The sequence below is a fragment of the Boleophthalmus pectinirostris genome, unplaced genomic scaffold (genome assembly GCF_026225935.1).
Source record: "Boleophthalmus pectinirostris isolate CB_2022bp ecotype Guang Dong unplaced genomic scaffold, ASM2622593v1 HiC_scaffold_12, whole genome shotgun sequence".
In the NCBI taxonomy this organism is placed as follows: Eukaryota; Metazoa; Chordata; class Actinopteri; order Gobiiformes; family Gobiidae; genus Boleophthalmus; species Boleophthalmus pectinirostris.
Window position 1 is genome coordinate 9,682,283 of NW_026571018.1, and position 17,885 is coordinate 9,700,167.

At 38.4% G+C, this 17,885-nt stretch overlaps 1 protein-coding gene across 1 annotated transcript in view; it reads right to left on the reverse strand.

Annotated features, from left to right (window-relative positions):
• Positions 1 to 17,885, reverse strand: part of wwc1 (WW and C2 domain containing 1) — a 95,431-nt gene that overhangs the window by 50,147 nt on the left and 27,399 nt on the right. The window contains exons 2-5 of the mRNA XM_055148409.1: positions 14,109 to 14,218; positions 13,284 to 13,487; positions 11,009 to 11,085; positions 10,730 to 10,809 (exon numbers count right to left, since the gene is read on the reverse strand). Coding sequence (XP_055004384.1) covers positions 10,730 to 10,809; positions 11,009 to 11,085; positions 13,284 to 13,487; positions 14,109 to 14,218 — 471 coding nt within the window. The remainder of the gene's footprint in view (positions 1 to 10,729; positions 10,810 to 11,008; positions 11,086 to 13,283; positions 13,488 to 14,108; positions 14,219 to 17,885) is intronic.

Sequence of the window (17,885 nt, forward strand, 5' to 3'; positions counted from 1 at the left end):
CATAATTATTCAGCTTTATTCAATACATGAAAACAAGATTAAACAAGAACTTTATGCTTTCTGAGCATCCTAAATATTCACCACAATGAGTTTATAAGCACTTTTCACAACTTTCAGAGGCCAGAGCGGAGTTTGAAGTCTCGGTAATGCAAACAACTAGCATGCCAACGGTGCACTTCATCATTCTTGTACCAAAAAACACAAAACTTTATAATTAGATGACCTGGAGAACTGTTTATATAATATTTCTGTACTGAGGGAAGGTAAATTTTGCTGAAATAAAGAGAAACTGGTGTCAAATAAGGCATAATTTCTGTCTCTTTCTCCTTTTGCTACTTTTTTAGGATTTTTTTCTCTTTGTTATTGTAATATTTTGTGATGTGTGAGCTACTGTGTCCAAATAACTTCCCTTTTGGACCCGTAAAGTTTGTCTAAGTCTCAATACATGAAAACAAAAAACAGGTATAGGCCTTTTAAGACTGAAAATGTAATTAAAATCAACCGACTGACAATGAATTCCTGTAAATCGGCATTATGATTTACAATAGCTTGTCAACAGTGAAAACAAAAAATGCCAACTCGGGCCAGCGAAACAGCCAAGTTAACCACGGTATATGATCTTTTCTTTCTCTTGACGCGGCGTTGCTTGTCTTGTGTAATGATTGTCTCGGAGTTATCCTTAGTTTTATCGCTAAACACCTTCAGAGAAGCAGCTGCCGTCATGTGACCCATTTACAAAACAAGACTTTTCACCGGCATGTGGGGTAATATCTGATAGCCGGGCCGTGCTGTATTTACTTTCAAGGCAAAAATGCGGTGGACTAAGACAGCAGGAATGTGGAGGTGTTTTCTTAAGAGGCTGGTTTGAGTATAAGTGTGATATATCTAAAGCCGCACTGTTTAACTTTTCGCTTGGGGGTCCGTCACCTGTTTGTCTCTGCCTGGAATGTTCCACAATGTTACATTTATTAAATCGGAGGTGGTTTTATAGCTCAAAAACACTTAGAAAAACAGGCAACATGGTCAGATTTCATTCCATGGTGATAAAAAAAGGTGTAATGCCATACGGTGAAACATTCCAGAGCAATAAAGCAATAATATCCCCACGGAGACAAGTATTTGACGCGCCCTCCCTCCACCAGAAAAGTTACACAATGTGCTTTTAAAACAATTTTTAGTCTCATTTTTATACACTACTACTTTTTACTATTTTCTACAAAAACAGACGATATAATAATAACTAAATCCTCAAATTAGCCATTGTTTTTCTTGCTTTGTTGAGTTATTTTACTGTTTTCTTTACTACTTCTTCTTACTTCATATATTTAATGTCTTCTGTACATAAATAAAATGTCGAAAGTAGTAAAAGTTACGCAGTGCAGCTTTAGATATATCACACTTGTACTCAAACCAGCCTCTTAAGAAAACAACCGTCAACACTTGGTGGTTTTCAGATTCAATGATGTGATAATGTCATAAAACTCTCAGATGTGAAGCAAGACACAGATTTCCCTTTTATAATAACATCATAATTTGTCATGAAACATCTCAAAAGTTCACAAATTTTTAATATAATCTTTACTATTGATGACTAAACCTATTAACTTGCTATATTACAACAAAAACCTGCATTTTGCCTGTTTATTTTAACTTTATTAAATATTATTTGCCTATAAAATGCGGTGACGTCATCTGAAACCGAACAAATATAAGAAAAGAAAAAGCCTGTGAAAATGTCAAAAGAGTAAATATATATGAATAAATAAAAACATAAAACACTTTTGCTATTGACACCCTGATAGAAGCATCGACTTAAAGTATTACAAATGTTTTCTAGTGATTTTTTGTTGCTTTGTTAAAGCTCCAATACTAAACAAAATTGAAGTGTGAGTTTTTTGTCATGTTATAATGTTGTTAACTCATCAAAAAATCTAAAAAAAAAAATCTTAGGTAGTCTTCTTTTTATATACTATCATTAAAAAGCTTCAACGCACCATTTCATTCAATATGTTTTTACTATTTTCTACAAATACAGACGATATAATCAAATTAGCCATCGTTTTTATTGCTTTGTTGAGTTATTTAAATGTTTTCTTTACTACATAATTCCATATATCTTACTTCATATATTTGATGTCTTCTGTATGTGTATAAAATGTCGAAACTAGTAAAAGTAAAGAGAAAATCTTTGAATGAAAGGGCGTGTTTAAACGTTTGACTGCCGCTGTATATACGATGAAACTAAATATAGTCCACACCAAAGCCTCACAGGTCGCACCACATATTTTTTTAACGAAACCCGGTGAAGACAATTAAAAGACGATTAGCTTTAAGATTTTTTAATGATGTAACAACATTATAACATGATTAAAAACTCACAAGTTGAGAGAGATTTAACAAAGCGGCAAAAAATCACTAGAAAACGTTTGAAATACTGTAAGTCAATGCTTCTATCAGGGTGTCAATAGCAAAAGAGTTTTATGTTTTTATTTATATTTATATATTTACTCTTTTTTTTGTTCTGTTTCAGATGACGTCACTGTATTTTATAGGCCAATAATATTTAATAAAGATGGGGGAAGTTAAAATAAATACAGTCAAAATGTAGGTTTTTGTTGTAAAATAGCAAGTTAATTGGTTTAGTCAACAGAAAAGACTGCGCTAAATGTTTCTGAGTAAATTTTTGGGATATTTCAAGACAAAGTACAGTGTTATTATCAGAGTTTTATGATATTACGACATTACAGAATCTGAAAACCACTAATAGCGTGCCATCCGGGCGGTTGACTGTGAAGTCCCGGGCGCCTTTTCTGAGTAAATGACGGTATTAAAAGGTGAATGCAGTGGGAGCGTGTTCTGGGGAGTTTCCGTGGAGAGTGAAAGGTGGATTAGAGTGGCGCTGGAGCAGTTGGGTCACATTCTTGGTGCGTGCGCGTCTCCTGTTTCACACATCACACGACCGTTTGCACAAATACGAAAAGGCTTAGACTGGAATGTGCCTCGGGATTACAACACGACTGTAGTGCCACTAAATCAATGAGGTCTGGTTTATTTAGTTCGGACTTGGGTTACAAGATTAATAGTAAAAAGGGAGCCAGCTTTGCCAGTTCCGATACCGATACTTTGACTTTAAGCACCTGCCGATACCTGATATGAACCAATACCAATCTAGGGATGGAAAATGGCTCTTATTTCTTTAACCAAGAGTCCATATGTCAAGTTAACGAGTAAATAAGACTAAAGTTTATTATAATAATACAGAAATTATTAGGGGTGTAACAATATCCAAGTCTCACGATACGATATCACGGTATTAACCTCACGGTACGATATTTTGCGATATCGTGGGAAAGCTCACGATTAGGAATTCAACAATATCCAACTCTCTCGGTACGATATTTTAACAATATACATCTCACGGTACAATATCTATTGCAATATTCTGTGGAGACTAACAAAACTGTTAATATTCTACTTTTTCCTCTTAAAATGCCTTGACAAGACTTAATCCAAAGAACTAAGACTTATAAGTGCTTAGAACTGTTATTTCTTCATGTAGTCTGCACTGAAATGGAGCAAAGGATCGTGGTCTATGTAGTTCTGTCTTTTTTTTTAGAAATTGCTGCGCCATAAGTCTTAATTTGAGCAAAGAGACTTGTAATTCGATATATTGTGATGGTCCATGATATTATTGTGAGAACTTTGACAATACGATATCACGATATTTCGGTTATTGTCACATCCCTAGAAATTATAACACAAGAAATGAAAGTATAAGAGGGTAAAATTAATAATTAACTAATAAAAATGTAACAAATAATGTGTTAAATACTATAGTATATGTGTAGTAGAATATGTAGCAGAAAGCACTGAAAATACAAAAATCGGGACAGAAGGAAATATATTCGGGACTGTTTTATCTGGGGTTTCAGGACAGTTTCAGGGACGGTCTCCAATAAAGTTAGTCTGGAGCTCTGAAAGGACTGCACGTAGAGTGCCACGTGGTCCTCACTGCCAAGGTTGTAGTAAGAGACATTTTTTCCAGTGTTTGCCAAAGTTTTCTGGGGATCCATATAAAAGCCACAAAACTTCACAACCCAAGTTAATAGACATTATTCGTAATTAATCACAAAAAAATTTAGATTTGACCATTATTGAACATTAATGAGGATATTTTATTGTTGACTGAGTGATCGTGTCTCTCTGAACAATTAGTATTACTCAAGTTTTAAACAATGAAAAACAGTAATTGAACCAGCAATAAAAAGATCCATAAGTTGCCTATTTGGACATTAAATGTAGCCCATTTCTTTTTCTTTTCAACATTCAGTTGAACCAGCAATATTGGAACAAAATATTCAACGCAACATGCGTATCAGGTGAGCCAAAAAAAAATCTCTTGCGACCCACCTGAGCATCGCGACCCAGTCTTTGGGAAACAATTCTACAATAGTTTACACTACACTGAAGATGCAATGAAACAGTTTTCCCACAATTTAATTCATATCTTGATACAGGGATCACGATATTGTTTCGATTTCGATATGTTTAAAAAAAACAAGAAAACATGTTGACATCACATGTCATCTTTTTCTGCTAGAGTATAATAGAATAACACTATGATATTAATGAAACAATACATACATTACATACAATACATTACAGTACAACACCGCACTCTCCCATCCTCTTTCTGAACACTAAGACTATGTTATATTACATAGAAATGTCTCTACACTTTCTGAGTAAAACTTATAATATAGAGTCTGAGAAAAAAGTTGCGTATATCATGAGTCACGTCGTGGGTGTGTGTATGAGTGCATTTGGTTAAAGCCAATGTAAAGCCAAAAGCGATTCTAAAGTATTAAAAAAAGTTAATATATTTGTCATTTCTGGGGCTATCAGCATAAAATAAAAAGTGACTCAAAGATAAAATCCTCCTCTGTTAGCATATTTCAGCTTATGCCGTTATCTTGCTGCATTTGAGGACGACGACATAATTCCAGATATCTTGCATCCCTAGTAAACACTGTGCTGTTTTCTCATGGGCGGGGCAAACACGGAGGCAAAACAGGCGCTGTGGAGACACATGGAAGCTCCGAAGGCCATTACTAAACTTCCTGTATTGATTTCAAGTTACTCCATCACTGTGAGTGCCCATCCATCTCCATAACACGCTCCACCGGGACCAGCAATCACAGCAGCTCTGTTCCTCTACTGTTCATGGTGCTTTCAGTGTGCGAAGAGGCGCGCTACCTGATTTTTACTGTCTTAAAAAAACATAGTGGTCTAATTATACTAATTATTCTAATTATTCGCCACAATGAGTTTATAAGAGCTTTTCACCACATTCAGAGGCCAGAGCCAAGTTTTGGTGGCACGGTAAAGTTAACATGGGCAATAAAACACTTTATAATTAGATCTAGAGTACATAGGACTTATTTTGACCTCAAGAGCCGTTTATACAATATAGAAATACATTTACAATAAAAAATTAGGTACAGGACAGGTCCATTAACACCTAAACATTCAATACTTCAAGTTTCCACAAATGAAAAAGACATCGTTTAGACATCGTCCTAAGCAAATACGTCCTATTCTCCCTAAGGACCAGGTTTATCTAAATGTGAGTCTCTAAATGTATAAGTCTCTTTAAAGGTGCATTGTGTAACTTTCTGGTTGGGGATCAGTCACCTGCTTGTTTCTATGGATACGCCATTGCTCTGCCTGGAATGTTCCATAGTTTGTATCCAAAAATGTGCAATCAAATTCAAAACAAAAAGCTAGTGAGGGGCGATATGTGGGAAAGTATGATCACGATTCATGTAGACTTACCGTATTTTTGGGACTATAAGATGCACTTTTTTCATGGTTTGGGTGTTTCCTGCAACTTATACGCCGGTGCGACTTATATATTAACATTTTCACACTGACAGCCGCGAGAGGCTCTAGACTTGTGTGTCAGTATTTTATTTTATTTATTTATTTTGCACATATACCATGACAATAAAAAGAAACACACTAGATAAAAAGTGGGTGCCGGAAGAGGCAAAAAACCCAATAGGGCTTATATTAAAGCCTCCACCTTATGAATACATAAAAAATAAATAAATAAATCTGCTGCTCCTGTTCCTCCTGTACCACTGTCACTTCGCTCTACTGCGCGCGTCTCCTGCATGTGTCCCGAGTAGTGAAATATTCGGCAGAAAACGGTAATCGAGCAGCAGAAATAAAGTTTGGAGTGAGCGAGAAACTTGTGAGGGACTGGCGGAAAGTGAGGATGGAGAACACAGCTTTACGGCAACCGAGAGGGTGCACCATGAAACTTTCCTGGAAGTTACTGGATGGCTCGACAAAGCCTGGACTTCAGTAACACCGAAACCATCCTGTCGGGATTCAGAAAGACCCAAATAATTCTAACTGGAACTGATGCTGAGTCTGACGACAGCTACACAGAAGAGAAAGTGGTTCTCCGTTTACCTCTGGAGGTCACAGAGCTGCTCAGAAGTGACACAGAGGATGAAGAATTTAATGGATTTAGTGATTTGGAGTGAGATGGAGAGTTTGGTAAACTTGTTCTGTTCTGTTGTTGATGTTATATTTATCTGAAGAACTGTTCATATGTGACATTAACAGTCTGTTGTTCTCTCTTCTGTTGTTGACTTGACTTTCGAGATGAAATGTCAGTTCCTAGTCTCTGATTTTCTAAAATAAAATTCCCCCAAAAAGGTGCGACTTATATATGTTTTTTTTTCTTCTTCATTACGCATTTTTTGACTGGTGTGACATACTCCAGAGTGACTTATAGTCCGAAAAATACGGTAATTTTCTGTTCCCTATGACTGGTAGATTCAGTAATACAAGTCATCATGCTGGTTTGAGCTTGAGCATTAAAATTCAACAGCTCTACCTCACATTTATTTAATTACAGGGGGTTTTATAGCTCAAAAATACTCAGAAACAGGTACCACAAACACGATGAGCCTGGGCTGCCTGTGCCTCAACCTGCAGACAGAGGACACAACAAGGTTTTCTCATTCTTAGTGTATGGACAGCAAATACTGCAGCAGCAAAGGCACTGATTAATGACTGTCTGCGGGTGCTGGGGTTCAGGCAGGGAGAACTCAGATCAGAGATGGTTTAAAACTACCGGATTTCAGCGTTGTTAATAATAAATCAGTAGGGATGGGACGAGACACAATTTCACAAAAGAAGAAAGAGATCCGCACTGCAGTTCTTCAAAGCTCGCTAATTATTATTTCAATGACACCACAATGTGACAAATAAAAATAAAATAAAAAATAAAAATAATAATAATATCATATCACATTTATTTTTTATTATTTTTACACTACCACTACTACTACTACTACTACTACTACTACTACTATTATTATGTGTGTGTATATAAATTGTAAGTAGTGCAAATACTTTTGGCTGTGATAAACCACTTTGAAACTTTTTTTTTACTAAAGATTCCATTCAAAAAAATTTGTATTGAGGTACTCAAGTATTGAAACGTCGTTGTGGTGTTATTGAAATAAAAATCTGAAAGCTTTGAAAAACTGCAGTGTGGATCTCCTTCTTTCGCACAATTTTTGTCTTTGGACTCAGCACGCAGTCGCAATTTTCGTTGGATGTGCATGTTTCCATCTACCACGAGAAAATTTCCACAAGACGAGATCAGATACGACACTGGGTCCATGAGAACGAGACAAGACGGGATTTTAACTTACTATAACTTAATATGTACATTTTCGTTTCACTTTCCAGTTTTGGCCTCACAGTTTTTTATTTACTTTATTTCATATTTTAGTTTACATTCTACTACTTCACTGGTTTTTGGAAGTGTAAGAGATGCAATTCACAAACATGTAACCCTTTTTTGTCCAATCCAAATGTAAACGCTTGGGGAAAAAAGTCTCACAAGATCGTTTTTTTCAAGCGTGAACAATGTTGCGGCAATTTTGTCTTGCGAGATCTTTTGCCATCCACAATCCAAACAGCTTTTTAACTGTGACCTGTGAAAGCTATATATGATTTGAACATGTTTACCTCATATCTGGGACACAGTTAGGTAATTTTTAGAGAATTTTAAGTCCCTCTTTGTTGACATCTTAATAAGTTTTGCACTGAATATTAACTTCACGGTCATCCTTGTTCCACAATTACAGCCATAGATAAATGGACATTAAAGCTGTGCAATTAATTGAATTCCAAACTCATATAATCGAGTTTAAACAAGTAAAGCTTAACAAAGTTTAATTTGGGATATTTTTTATATAAACAAGTATATTTATTTTATTTTTTAAATATAGAGATTGTAGAACAGCTGGATATATAGTTTATTTTGGACATATGTATGTTTTTCTATGTCTTATTTCATGTTCAACATATATTTTACTCATCAGATGAAGAAAAAGAGGTAGAGCGCTTCACTGGGTCTTAAAAGAGTAAAAAAATGGCAGTACAGGTGCTCTACAAGGGTTAAAACAGTAGTCTTTAGACAGAAAGTTACCCTTACTGGAAAATGTAAAAGCGGGCAAGGTACAAACCCGAGGCACTGCCACTGAATATATTAAAAGTCCTATATTTTATTCATTTTATGTTTTATACATTGCAAAACTGCTCTAAGGTTCATATGTGTAGCCTATATTTATTTTCAATTCGAAAGTTTTGTGTAAATTATCAATAACAAAGTGTTTTTTATAGAGAGAAATGCTGAATAAATGCATCATGTAACAAAAAAATAATCCTTAGAGTAATCGTGATTTCAATATTGACCAAAATAATCGTGATAATGATTTTTTTCCATAATCGAGCAGCCCTAATGGACATAGCTAACCTGCAAACCGCCGCATTCCAAATAGGACGCAAGCATGGGGGACGCTTCCGGCTCCATCGATTCCAGCTCGAATTCAGGTTGTATTAAAAAAACGTCAGGCCCCTCTTCGTCAGACTCCTCATTTTGGTCGTAAAATGTTCATATTAACCCACTACATGATCCTGCTGTTTTTATTTCACTATTTTGTCTGTAGATAAATGATGGAACTGGCTCCAAATTCTCTCCTATAACTGCTAGCCTCGGGGAGCTTCATTTGACTGGAGCCGAACGCTGCGAGTCCCTTCGTCCACTTTTTCTACAGCTGAATTTTGTGGAGCTAAACAACTCTTTCCTGCTGCTTGTCTTTGAGCTGCAGGTGAGAGCAAAGCGTGTGAAGGTCAGGCGGTGTTTGGTGATGCAGAGCAGAGCGTCCCTGGTCCACTGATCAAACTGAATCAAGACCAGACACAAGACCACAGCGGACACAACACGCCGCTGTAAACGCTTTCTCTATCAAAGCCTGACAGAGTTAACTGATTGTTCCTATTGAAATTAAAGGTGCATTATTACCCTGCTTGTTTCTATGAATATGTCATTGCTCTGCTTAAGGCCGCCACACACTATAGGATTTTTCGGTCTTAAACGATTTTTAAACGTACGACAAAAAGTGCACACCACAGACACGAGGAGAGTCTTATGAGACTTAATCTCTGATCGCAAAACTGCAGCGGGATATGGCTGCGTATCACAGGATATAAAGTAGGGCTGTTGCAATAACCGCAAAAATTACAGCTGTGGATATTGAGCCACCACGATCACCGCACGTGACCAATGTGACTCAATCCAGAGTCCTGCACGGGTCCATTTTTACAGATCCGTGCCTACCCAGACCTGTTAACATTCAGTGCCGCTGGAAATATTGTAGCTCCGGGGGATGTGGAGTGGAGGAGGGGGTGCGATATCGCTGTATACTGTGCTGTTAAGCCGCTATACCGCACCGCAGGAGAAATTCCCTAACCACGACAGCCCTAATATAAAGTTGTGAGCACGATCGCGTCAGCTGTTTCCTGTCTACAGTAAAAACACTCGCTTTGAGACTCTTAAATGTTCAAAAGATCAGACAACCGCACTACTAGTTTAGATACAAGACAACACTGTGTTATTATTATTTGTGAAATGTGGTGCAAAACTTTAGATACATGATTTTTAAAGCACAAAAGTTTGGCGATAAAGTCCACAGGAAGGAGAGTCTCGATCGCGAATCTGCAGCTTCACCTTGATCCATGCGCTGTGTGGATGTAAACAGACACACGTGAGGAACTACTCTCACCTTTTTACTTTTAAGAACGCCTCAAACTGGGTTCACAGCTCTGTTTTGTAGACTGGATGTCGTCATTTGTGGAGGACAATTTATATAGATAATGTGGATGAGATGCTGCACTTTACGAGAGGTGAGTAATAAAGTCCTCTCATTATTTTCGCTATTTCTTCAGTTTGTATCTTGCGTCTCTGTGTCCGTCACTCCTCTGCCCCTGACGCTCAGTTTTATCAGCTTTAATCGGCTTTTATCATAGTGTTGCTGATGTTTGGTGGTTACCTTCTGACAAAGCAGCTCAGAGCCACACTGACACCACACACGAAGAGTGCAGCAGCTTCAAAAATCGCACATGAAGACACAAAGTCAGATCACGCCTCCCTGAACTCTGGGAGAAGCAAAGTCGCAGCCAAAATCTGGCAAATTCTCCTGTTCTGATTATTACAATTTAAGTTTGAAGGCTCCCAGAGGAAATTTGAACTGAATTATGAAAACTGGAAAACATACAACATACAAATCTAACTGCAATCTTACACCAGCTGCAATTAAAATCCTCCAAAATCATTAAGTGTACATTGATGCGGACTTACTCTTTGAGGGTCTCGACGCCTTGTTCTTTAAACTGTAGCTCCTGCTTCATACAGGCCAGGTCCCGCTTCAGCTTATTCACCTAAACACACAAAACATATTACTAAAAATATACATATCGGTATCGGAATAACCCTACTAAATACAAATATTGTCCCAACCCTAAACCATAAGCTCTCAAAAGTCCAAAGTGGCAGCAAATACAGGATTAAAATGTGGTTTTGAGTCATCAGGCGTCATTTTTACACATCTGAAAAACGTGTGAGGAGACGATGACTCACTCGACTTTTGGCCGTGGCGATCTCGGCTTTGAGGATGTCAGGGTCGTATTTACTCGAAGTGGAAGATCTGGAGTTTACTGTGAGGAAAAAAAAGGACAATAAAGCATTAGTCTTTTTTCTCTAGAAAGGTGTAAAGGTGCATTGTGTAACTTTTCTGGTGGAAGTTCTGCCACCCGCTTGTCTCCATGAAGATGTTTTTGCTTTAATGTCTGCAACAAACCTATATTTAAAAGGTACACTGTGCAACTTTTTTGGTTCACCTTCTTGTTTCTATGGAGATGTCATTGCTCTGCTTAGAATGTTCCACAGTATGACGTTAAACAGCTCTACTTTACATTTATTCAATTACAAGTGGTTTTATAGCTCAAAAACACTTAGAAAACATGTATTCTGACTGTGAGTGCATCGCCTCTCCACAGATCTGACCTGTAACTTGGTTTGGCTTGGTCTCCATAAAGATAGAAATATTTAAAGCCATACTGTGGAACATTCTAGACAAAGCAATTACATCTAAAGGTAGATTCTGCAGTTCTTTATACACAAATACAAGTCGTTGTTAGGGAAAGGGAACGTGGCTTAAAAATTTCAGCACGATATAAAGGAGAAAATTTGCAAAAAACTGTTTAATTTATGTAATTTATGGATATACCCAAGGCTGCTTTTAATATTTATACTAAAATTGTTTCAGGCACTTTAAAAGGGCCCATATTACAATATTTTCTAATCTACTGTACATTATGTTGTTGTTTCGGTCACATTTTAGTTTAAGGATCACATATTTCAAAGCTAGTTAACAGTAAAATACATAATAAATGCTTAATTACATCTTTGTTCATGTTTATAAAGTACTTTTATTTTAACTCTTTCCCCCATGAAGACGACATTTGACGACCCCCCCGTACCCTTAATGACGACTTTTGACACCTCCGCTGTATCACTAAAGACGTGATTTGACGACCTTTAGAAATGGCTCGGTTTTTCACATTTAAACAGAGACTGCGATAGGTAGGGGCCACTACATCCCACACTAGACTGACCATTAGGATTCAAGGATATGTTTTCGCAGATTTTTTCCGAAGTTAATCGAAATAGTGACGATGGTAGCATCCGGAAAAAACACAACACGAAACACGTGCAATGGAAAGATCGCGCTGCGGCGCACAGTTTTAGAAATAATGAGGAGCGGACGTATTTTATGGATAAGTTTAGAGAAAGTGACTTATAGATTTCAAAGTGATGATGAGGGTGATTATAAAGTGGAAAACAGCGATAGCGACGGACTTACAGAGAGTGAATCTTACGAAGATGAGAATTCCGCTGATGCGTCTGTATGGAGTCCTGCGATATCCGAACAAACTATCCGGGCTTTATACTCGATTATGAACCAAAATTGCCCTGAAATCACTCGTGGAAGTCTGTTTTCTTTTATGCAATTATGCTCTATGGGTAGCCCTAGTAACATATGTATGGGTTGTTCCTAGTAGGCGTCCAGGGGGGAAAGAGTTAATGCATTTTTTGTCTAAGACTAGATTTTGCAAGTCTTAAGCCAGGGGTGTCAAACTCATTTTGGTCCGGGGGCCATATCCAACCGACTCTGATCCCAAAGGGGCCGGATCAGAAAACTCGTGGCATATAAACCCCAAAAATAACAATAAGCTCAAATATTTGTGCAGAGAAACGCAAATCTATTACAGAAATCTTTTTTAATTGATGAACTCTTTCTTTTACAAAATATTATAATATTATGAACAACCTGAATCTTTAAGAAAAATACAATTTCAACACAATGTTTTAACATGAACTTGTTTAACAAGTCTTCATTTGTGCTGCTCTGGTGGGAGGTGCCACGCACAGAGACGCTGGAGACGCTGCTATGATAAGCACCGCAGAAAATTACCAAGATTTTAATAAAAAATAGAATTAAAATATTTTAGTAGAAAATCAGCCGAGGGCCAGATTAAAGGTCTTGGAGGGCCGGATCTGGCCCCTGGGCCGCATGTTTGACACCTGTGTCTTAAGCCATTAACCGTTTTTGTGCATTGAAGTAGTTTGAACATTCTTCTCACCATTTTTGATTTTATTTGATTAAATATTTTTGCTGCAGCACTGTTTTTTGTGACTACAGCTTCTCAAAAACTGTATCTCACCAGTATTTAACTTTTTATCCGATCCAGGTGTAAAAAAATGGAAAAAATCTCAGATAAGATCAGATCATTTTCAGTATCTTAAATAATCTTAAATAGATACGAGTGTGTGAGTGTGTTTTTTTCCTTACAGCTGGTGTGTGAGGAGGATTTGTCTCTCCATTGCTCGTTCAGTTGTCTGTATTCTTGTTGAGCCAGTCTTAGTCTCTGCTCCTTCACTTCGTAGATCTCTCTCTGGGCACTCAGAGCGTCTCGTGCCACAGAGAGGTACTCCCTCAGCATCGCCTCCTGCTCCCTCTGCCATTGGGCGCGGGGGTCCTCCAGCTGGGTGCTCTCTGAAAATACAAGCATTGGAGTTGGAGATTAGGGATGGTCCAGTATGGATTTGTGTTACCTGTGTGAGGAGAGGGTCAGAGGGAGCAGAGGATGAAAACGAGAGGGTCATATGGAGCAGAGGAGAAGAGGAGAGGGTCAGAGGAGAAGGTCAGGAGAGCAGACAGAGCAGAGGTCAGATTGATGGAGCAGAGGAAAGATACAGAGAAGAGGGTTAGAAGATGAAGAAGAGAGGGTCAGAGGGAGCAGAGGATGAAAAGGAGAGGGTCAGATGGAGCAGAGAAGCAGAGAAAAGAGTCAGATTAAGCCGATGAGCAGAGGAGATAGAACAGAGGAGGAGAGGGTTTAGATGGAGCAGAGGATGTAAAGGAGAGGGTCAGATGGAGCAGAAGATGCAGAGGTAAGGGTCAGATGAAGCAGAGGAGCAGAGGAGAAGGTCAGATGGAGCAGAAGACGCAGAGGAGAAGCTCAGAGGAGGAGAGGAGCAGAGGAGAGGGTCAAATGGAGCAGAAGATGCAGAGGTGAGGGTCAGATGAAGCAGAGGAGAAGGTCAGATGAAGCAGAGGAGAGGATCAGATGAAGCAGAGGAGCAGAGGGTCAGATGGAGCAGAGAGGAGACTCACTCGTGTTGTGGTCCACGAAGTATGGCCCCACCACAGGGTCATACGCCTCCTCCCATCCCACCGGCAGCTCATCTCCAATACAGTCAGCGAACGTCAGAGGCTTCGTGTGTCTGAAAAAGAGAAACATTATAAACATGTGGCTTCAAATGGATGGAAATTCGTAAGTAACGCTTGTGTTAAAGTTCCTATCTTACACAAAATTGACTCTCATGATTTAAAAGTGCACTCCACAGATCTGACCTGTAACTTGGTCTGGTTTGGTTTCCATGAAGATAGAAAGTTGTAATGCCATACTATGAAGATGTTACCTTCTCAAAAACAGACCTGGAGTTGTGTTTTATTTCGTTCACACACATTGAGTAACAACAGAAAAGTGTGAATGAAAACATAACTCCAGTTAAGTTTTTTGAGGAAGTTAACAAAATAATAACGTGACAAAAAGCTCACAACAGTCAATTTGCGCAATATAGGACCTTTAATTGAATCAAAATCACAATATGAATGTACAAAATTAGTAAATCACAAACGCTGCACTGTTTAAATACCATATTTTTTTCCAAAACCTAAGTCTCTCAATCATCTTAATCTGTATAAAACTGGACAATCCTATAGTTTAGATCTGCACAATGTGATTCTTATATTAGTTAGACCCTGTTTACACTGAAACAAACCCGCGTATCACCATATCAGAAAAGATCTGCATCCAAACACGTTGTTTCTGTGACCGCAATCCTTCCCTATCCACACAGCTTTGAGCATGTTTACGTTTTACAGAAACAAAACTTAAAAACCCATGGCTAATTTGCATAAACTGAGCGCTCAAAAAACAGCTCGATATTGAACGCTGATGCGGTTCAGCTTCTGTCGGACTAAAGGACACGACTCAGTGGAATATGAGTGTTCTTTCTGTGACAGAGGGGTGTTCTGCTGATGGTGAGTCTGTTCTGTGTTTCTATCGCGTTGGAGATGGTTCACGTTAAACTCTGCAGAGATTATACGTCTGCAGGTTGTACACACAGACCGTATATATGAATGGACACATATTCTAGCCTCTTAGCATTTTGACGGTGAATTGCTTCGCAGCGCATAGACCTACATCGGCATATCAGCGTTTTCAGGCGTCCACACGGTGCCGGATCAGATCTGTACTCAAATGAATTCGTGGGAGCTGGTGGCAACAGATCGTTCCGTCTCCGGAGCCGTTTTCAGTCAGATTAGTGTGGACGAACACTGCATCCACAATGAAAACGACTCGAATACGTACTAGTGTGGACGGGGCCTTCATATTTATGTCTTTTTGTCAGTTCTTGGCAATGAAATATGGAAACTTGCACAGAATCCTATATTAAAAAACAACATATTAACAACAAAAAACAAAAATCTGCTTTTTTCCCAACTCATTCAACACCAATCTATATTAAATAAATAAAAAAATGAGCAAATTAAGAAGGAAAAAGGAACTATAATATGGAGGCTCTATTTTTCGTTATTTTAATCTGTTTTTATAAGTGATTCAAATTTCCAATAAAGAAATTACTGATATTTAGCATCAACTTTGTACTGCTCTGTCTGAGGATTTTCTAGACTTTAATTTAAATAAAACTCCTAAACAGAACCATGAACGCTCGTATTGATCATAGGCTCCTGAAAATGTGCTGTTTACATCAATTTTGAACCTTTTTTGGCAGTATTTGTTAATGTGTGCACTGTGTCTCCATGGTAACCGCTGCATGTATTAGGGCTGGGCATCATTAAGAAGATGCCGATACGATACATACCTCGATACAAAGGCCACGATACGATACATATTTCGATACAGTGAACTTACGATTCGATACGACAGATTTCAAATTGATTCGATACCATTCAATAAAAATAAAGGTTAAATCATGGCTGTGATACTAAAAGTCTTTGTTAAACCACTTCTTGCGCAAAGTGAATATGAAACAAAAACATTTTAATCCTCAAAACTGTGAAAATGTCAAATGTGTCGCATGCACTGCAAAAAACTTAATCCAGCCATGTTAAGATGACTTGAATTAAGAAAGTTTTATCATGATTTGAGTAAATTCCACTTGACAAGTTAAATTATCTCAGCAGAATACGATTTTTTGTTCTTAAAATATGAAAATACAACTTGCTACACTTAAAAAAAGAAAAAAACAACAACCCTTAAAATAAGAAATGAAACTGAATGTCGCTTGAATTTAGAAAAACACTTATTCCATTGGTAGAGTCGACTCAGATAAAGTCAAATGTTCTTAATTTTCATTTTAACTAACTTTTTTCCTTCCACTAAACAAACAACAAAACTGTAGCGCTGTAACAAAATAGTTTAGTAAAATACACAAAAAATACTCAATACGCGATATATCAATACAGCAGCCCACGATATCGATACTGTATCATTACATTAAACGATACGATATATTGATATTTCAATATTTTTGCACACCCCTAGCATGTATGTTTGTATGTACTGCGGAATATTCAGAACAGTATCAAATATTTCATAATAATGTGAATCTTCTTCTAAAAATATCCCGGTCTGTCAGCGGCATCTGTTCGTCTCAGTGTTATCTTTTACCGTCTGTGTTTTCTACGGCAAAATATATCACACTTTATTTTATTATCATGACAGGTCCAAGTGCAGGAGCGGAGGAGAGAAAGAAGAGAGAGAGGGAGGAAAAGAAAAAAAGAGAAAGACAACTGAGGGCAGAGAATGAAAGAGAGAGGGGGGAGAGAAGAAGAAGAGAAAGACGACTGAGGACAGAGGAGCGAGACAGAGAGAGGACGGGAGGAAGGGAGGGAATGAACAAGAAAGAAAGAAGAAAAACATAACCGAGGTCAGGGAATGACAGAGAGGGAGAGAGCAAGAAAGAAAAGAAAGATAACTGAGGACAGGGAGAGAGAGAGCACTGAGAGAGAGAGGAAGGGAGGGAGAGAGCAAGAAAGAAAAGAAAGATAACTGAGGACAGGGAGGGAGAGAGCACTGAGAGAGAGGAAGGGAGGGAGAGAGCAAGAAAGAAAAGAAAGATAACTGAGGACAGGGAGAGAGCGAAAGAAAGAGAGAGAGAAAGCACAGAGAGAGAAAGCAAGAAAGAAAAGAAAGATAACTGAGGACAAGGAGAAAGAGCACTGAGAGAGAGAGAGGAAGGGAGGGAGAGAGCAAGAAACAAAAGAAAGATAACTGAGGACAGGGAGAGAGAGAGAAAGAGAGGGCACTGAGAGAGAGGAGAGAGAGAGAGAGGAAGGGAGGGAAAAAGAAAGAAGAGTAACAACTGAGGACAGGGAATAAAAGAGAGGGGGAAAGAGAGAGAGAGGCAAGAGATAGAGAGAGAGGAGAGAGAGAGAATGCTGAGAGACAGAAAGGAGAGAGAGAGAGAGAGAGCGCTGAGATATAAAGAGGAGAGGGAGAGAACTGAGAGATAGAGAGGAGAGAGAGAGAGCACTGAGAGATAGAGGGAGAGAGAGAGATCACTGAGAGATAGAGAGGACAGAGAGAGCACTGAGAGAGAGAGAGAGAGCAGAGAGAGCACGCTCAGAGAGAGGAGAGAGAGCACTGAGAGATAGAGAGAACGAGAGAGAGAGCTGAGAGACAGAGAGGAGAGAGAATGCTGAGAGATAGAGAGGAGAGAGAGCACTGAGAGAAACAGAGGAGAGAGAGAGAGCACTGAGAGATAGAGAGGAGAGAGAGCACTGAGAGAAACAGAGGAGAGAGAGAGAGAGCACTGAGAGAAACAGAGGAGAGAGAGAGAGAGAGCACTGAGAGATAGA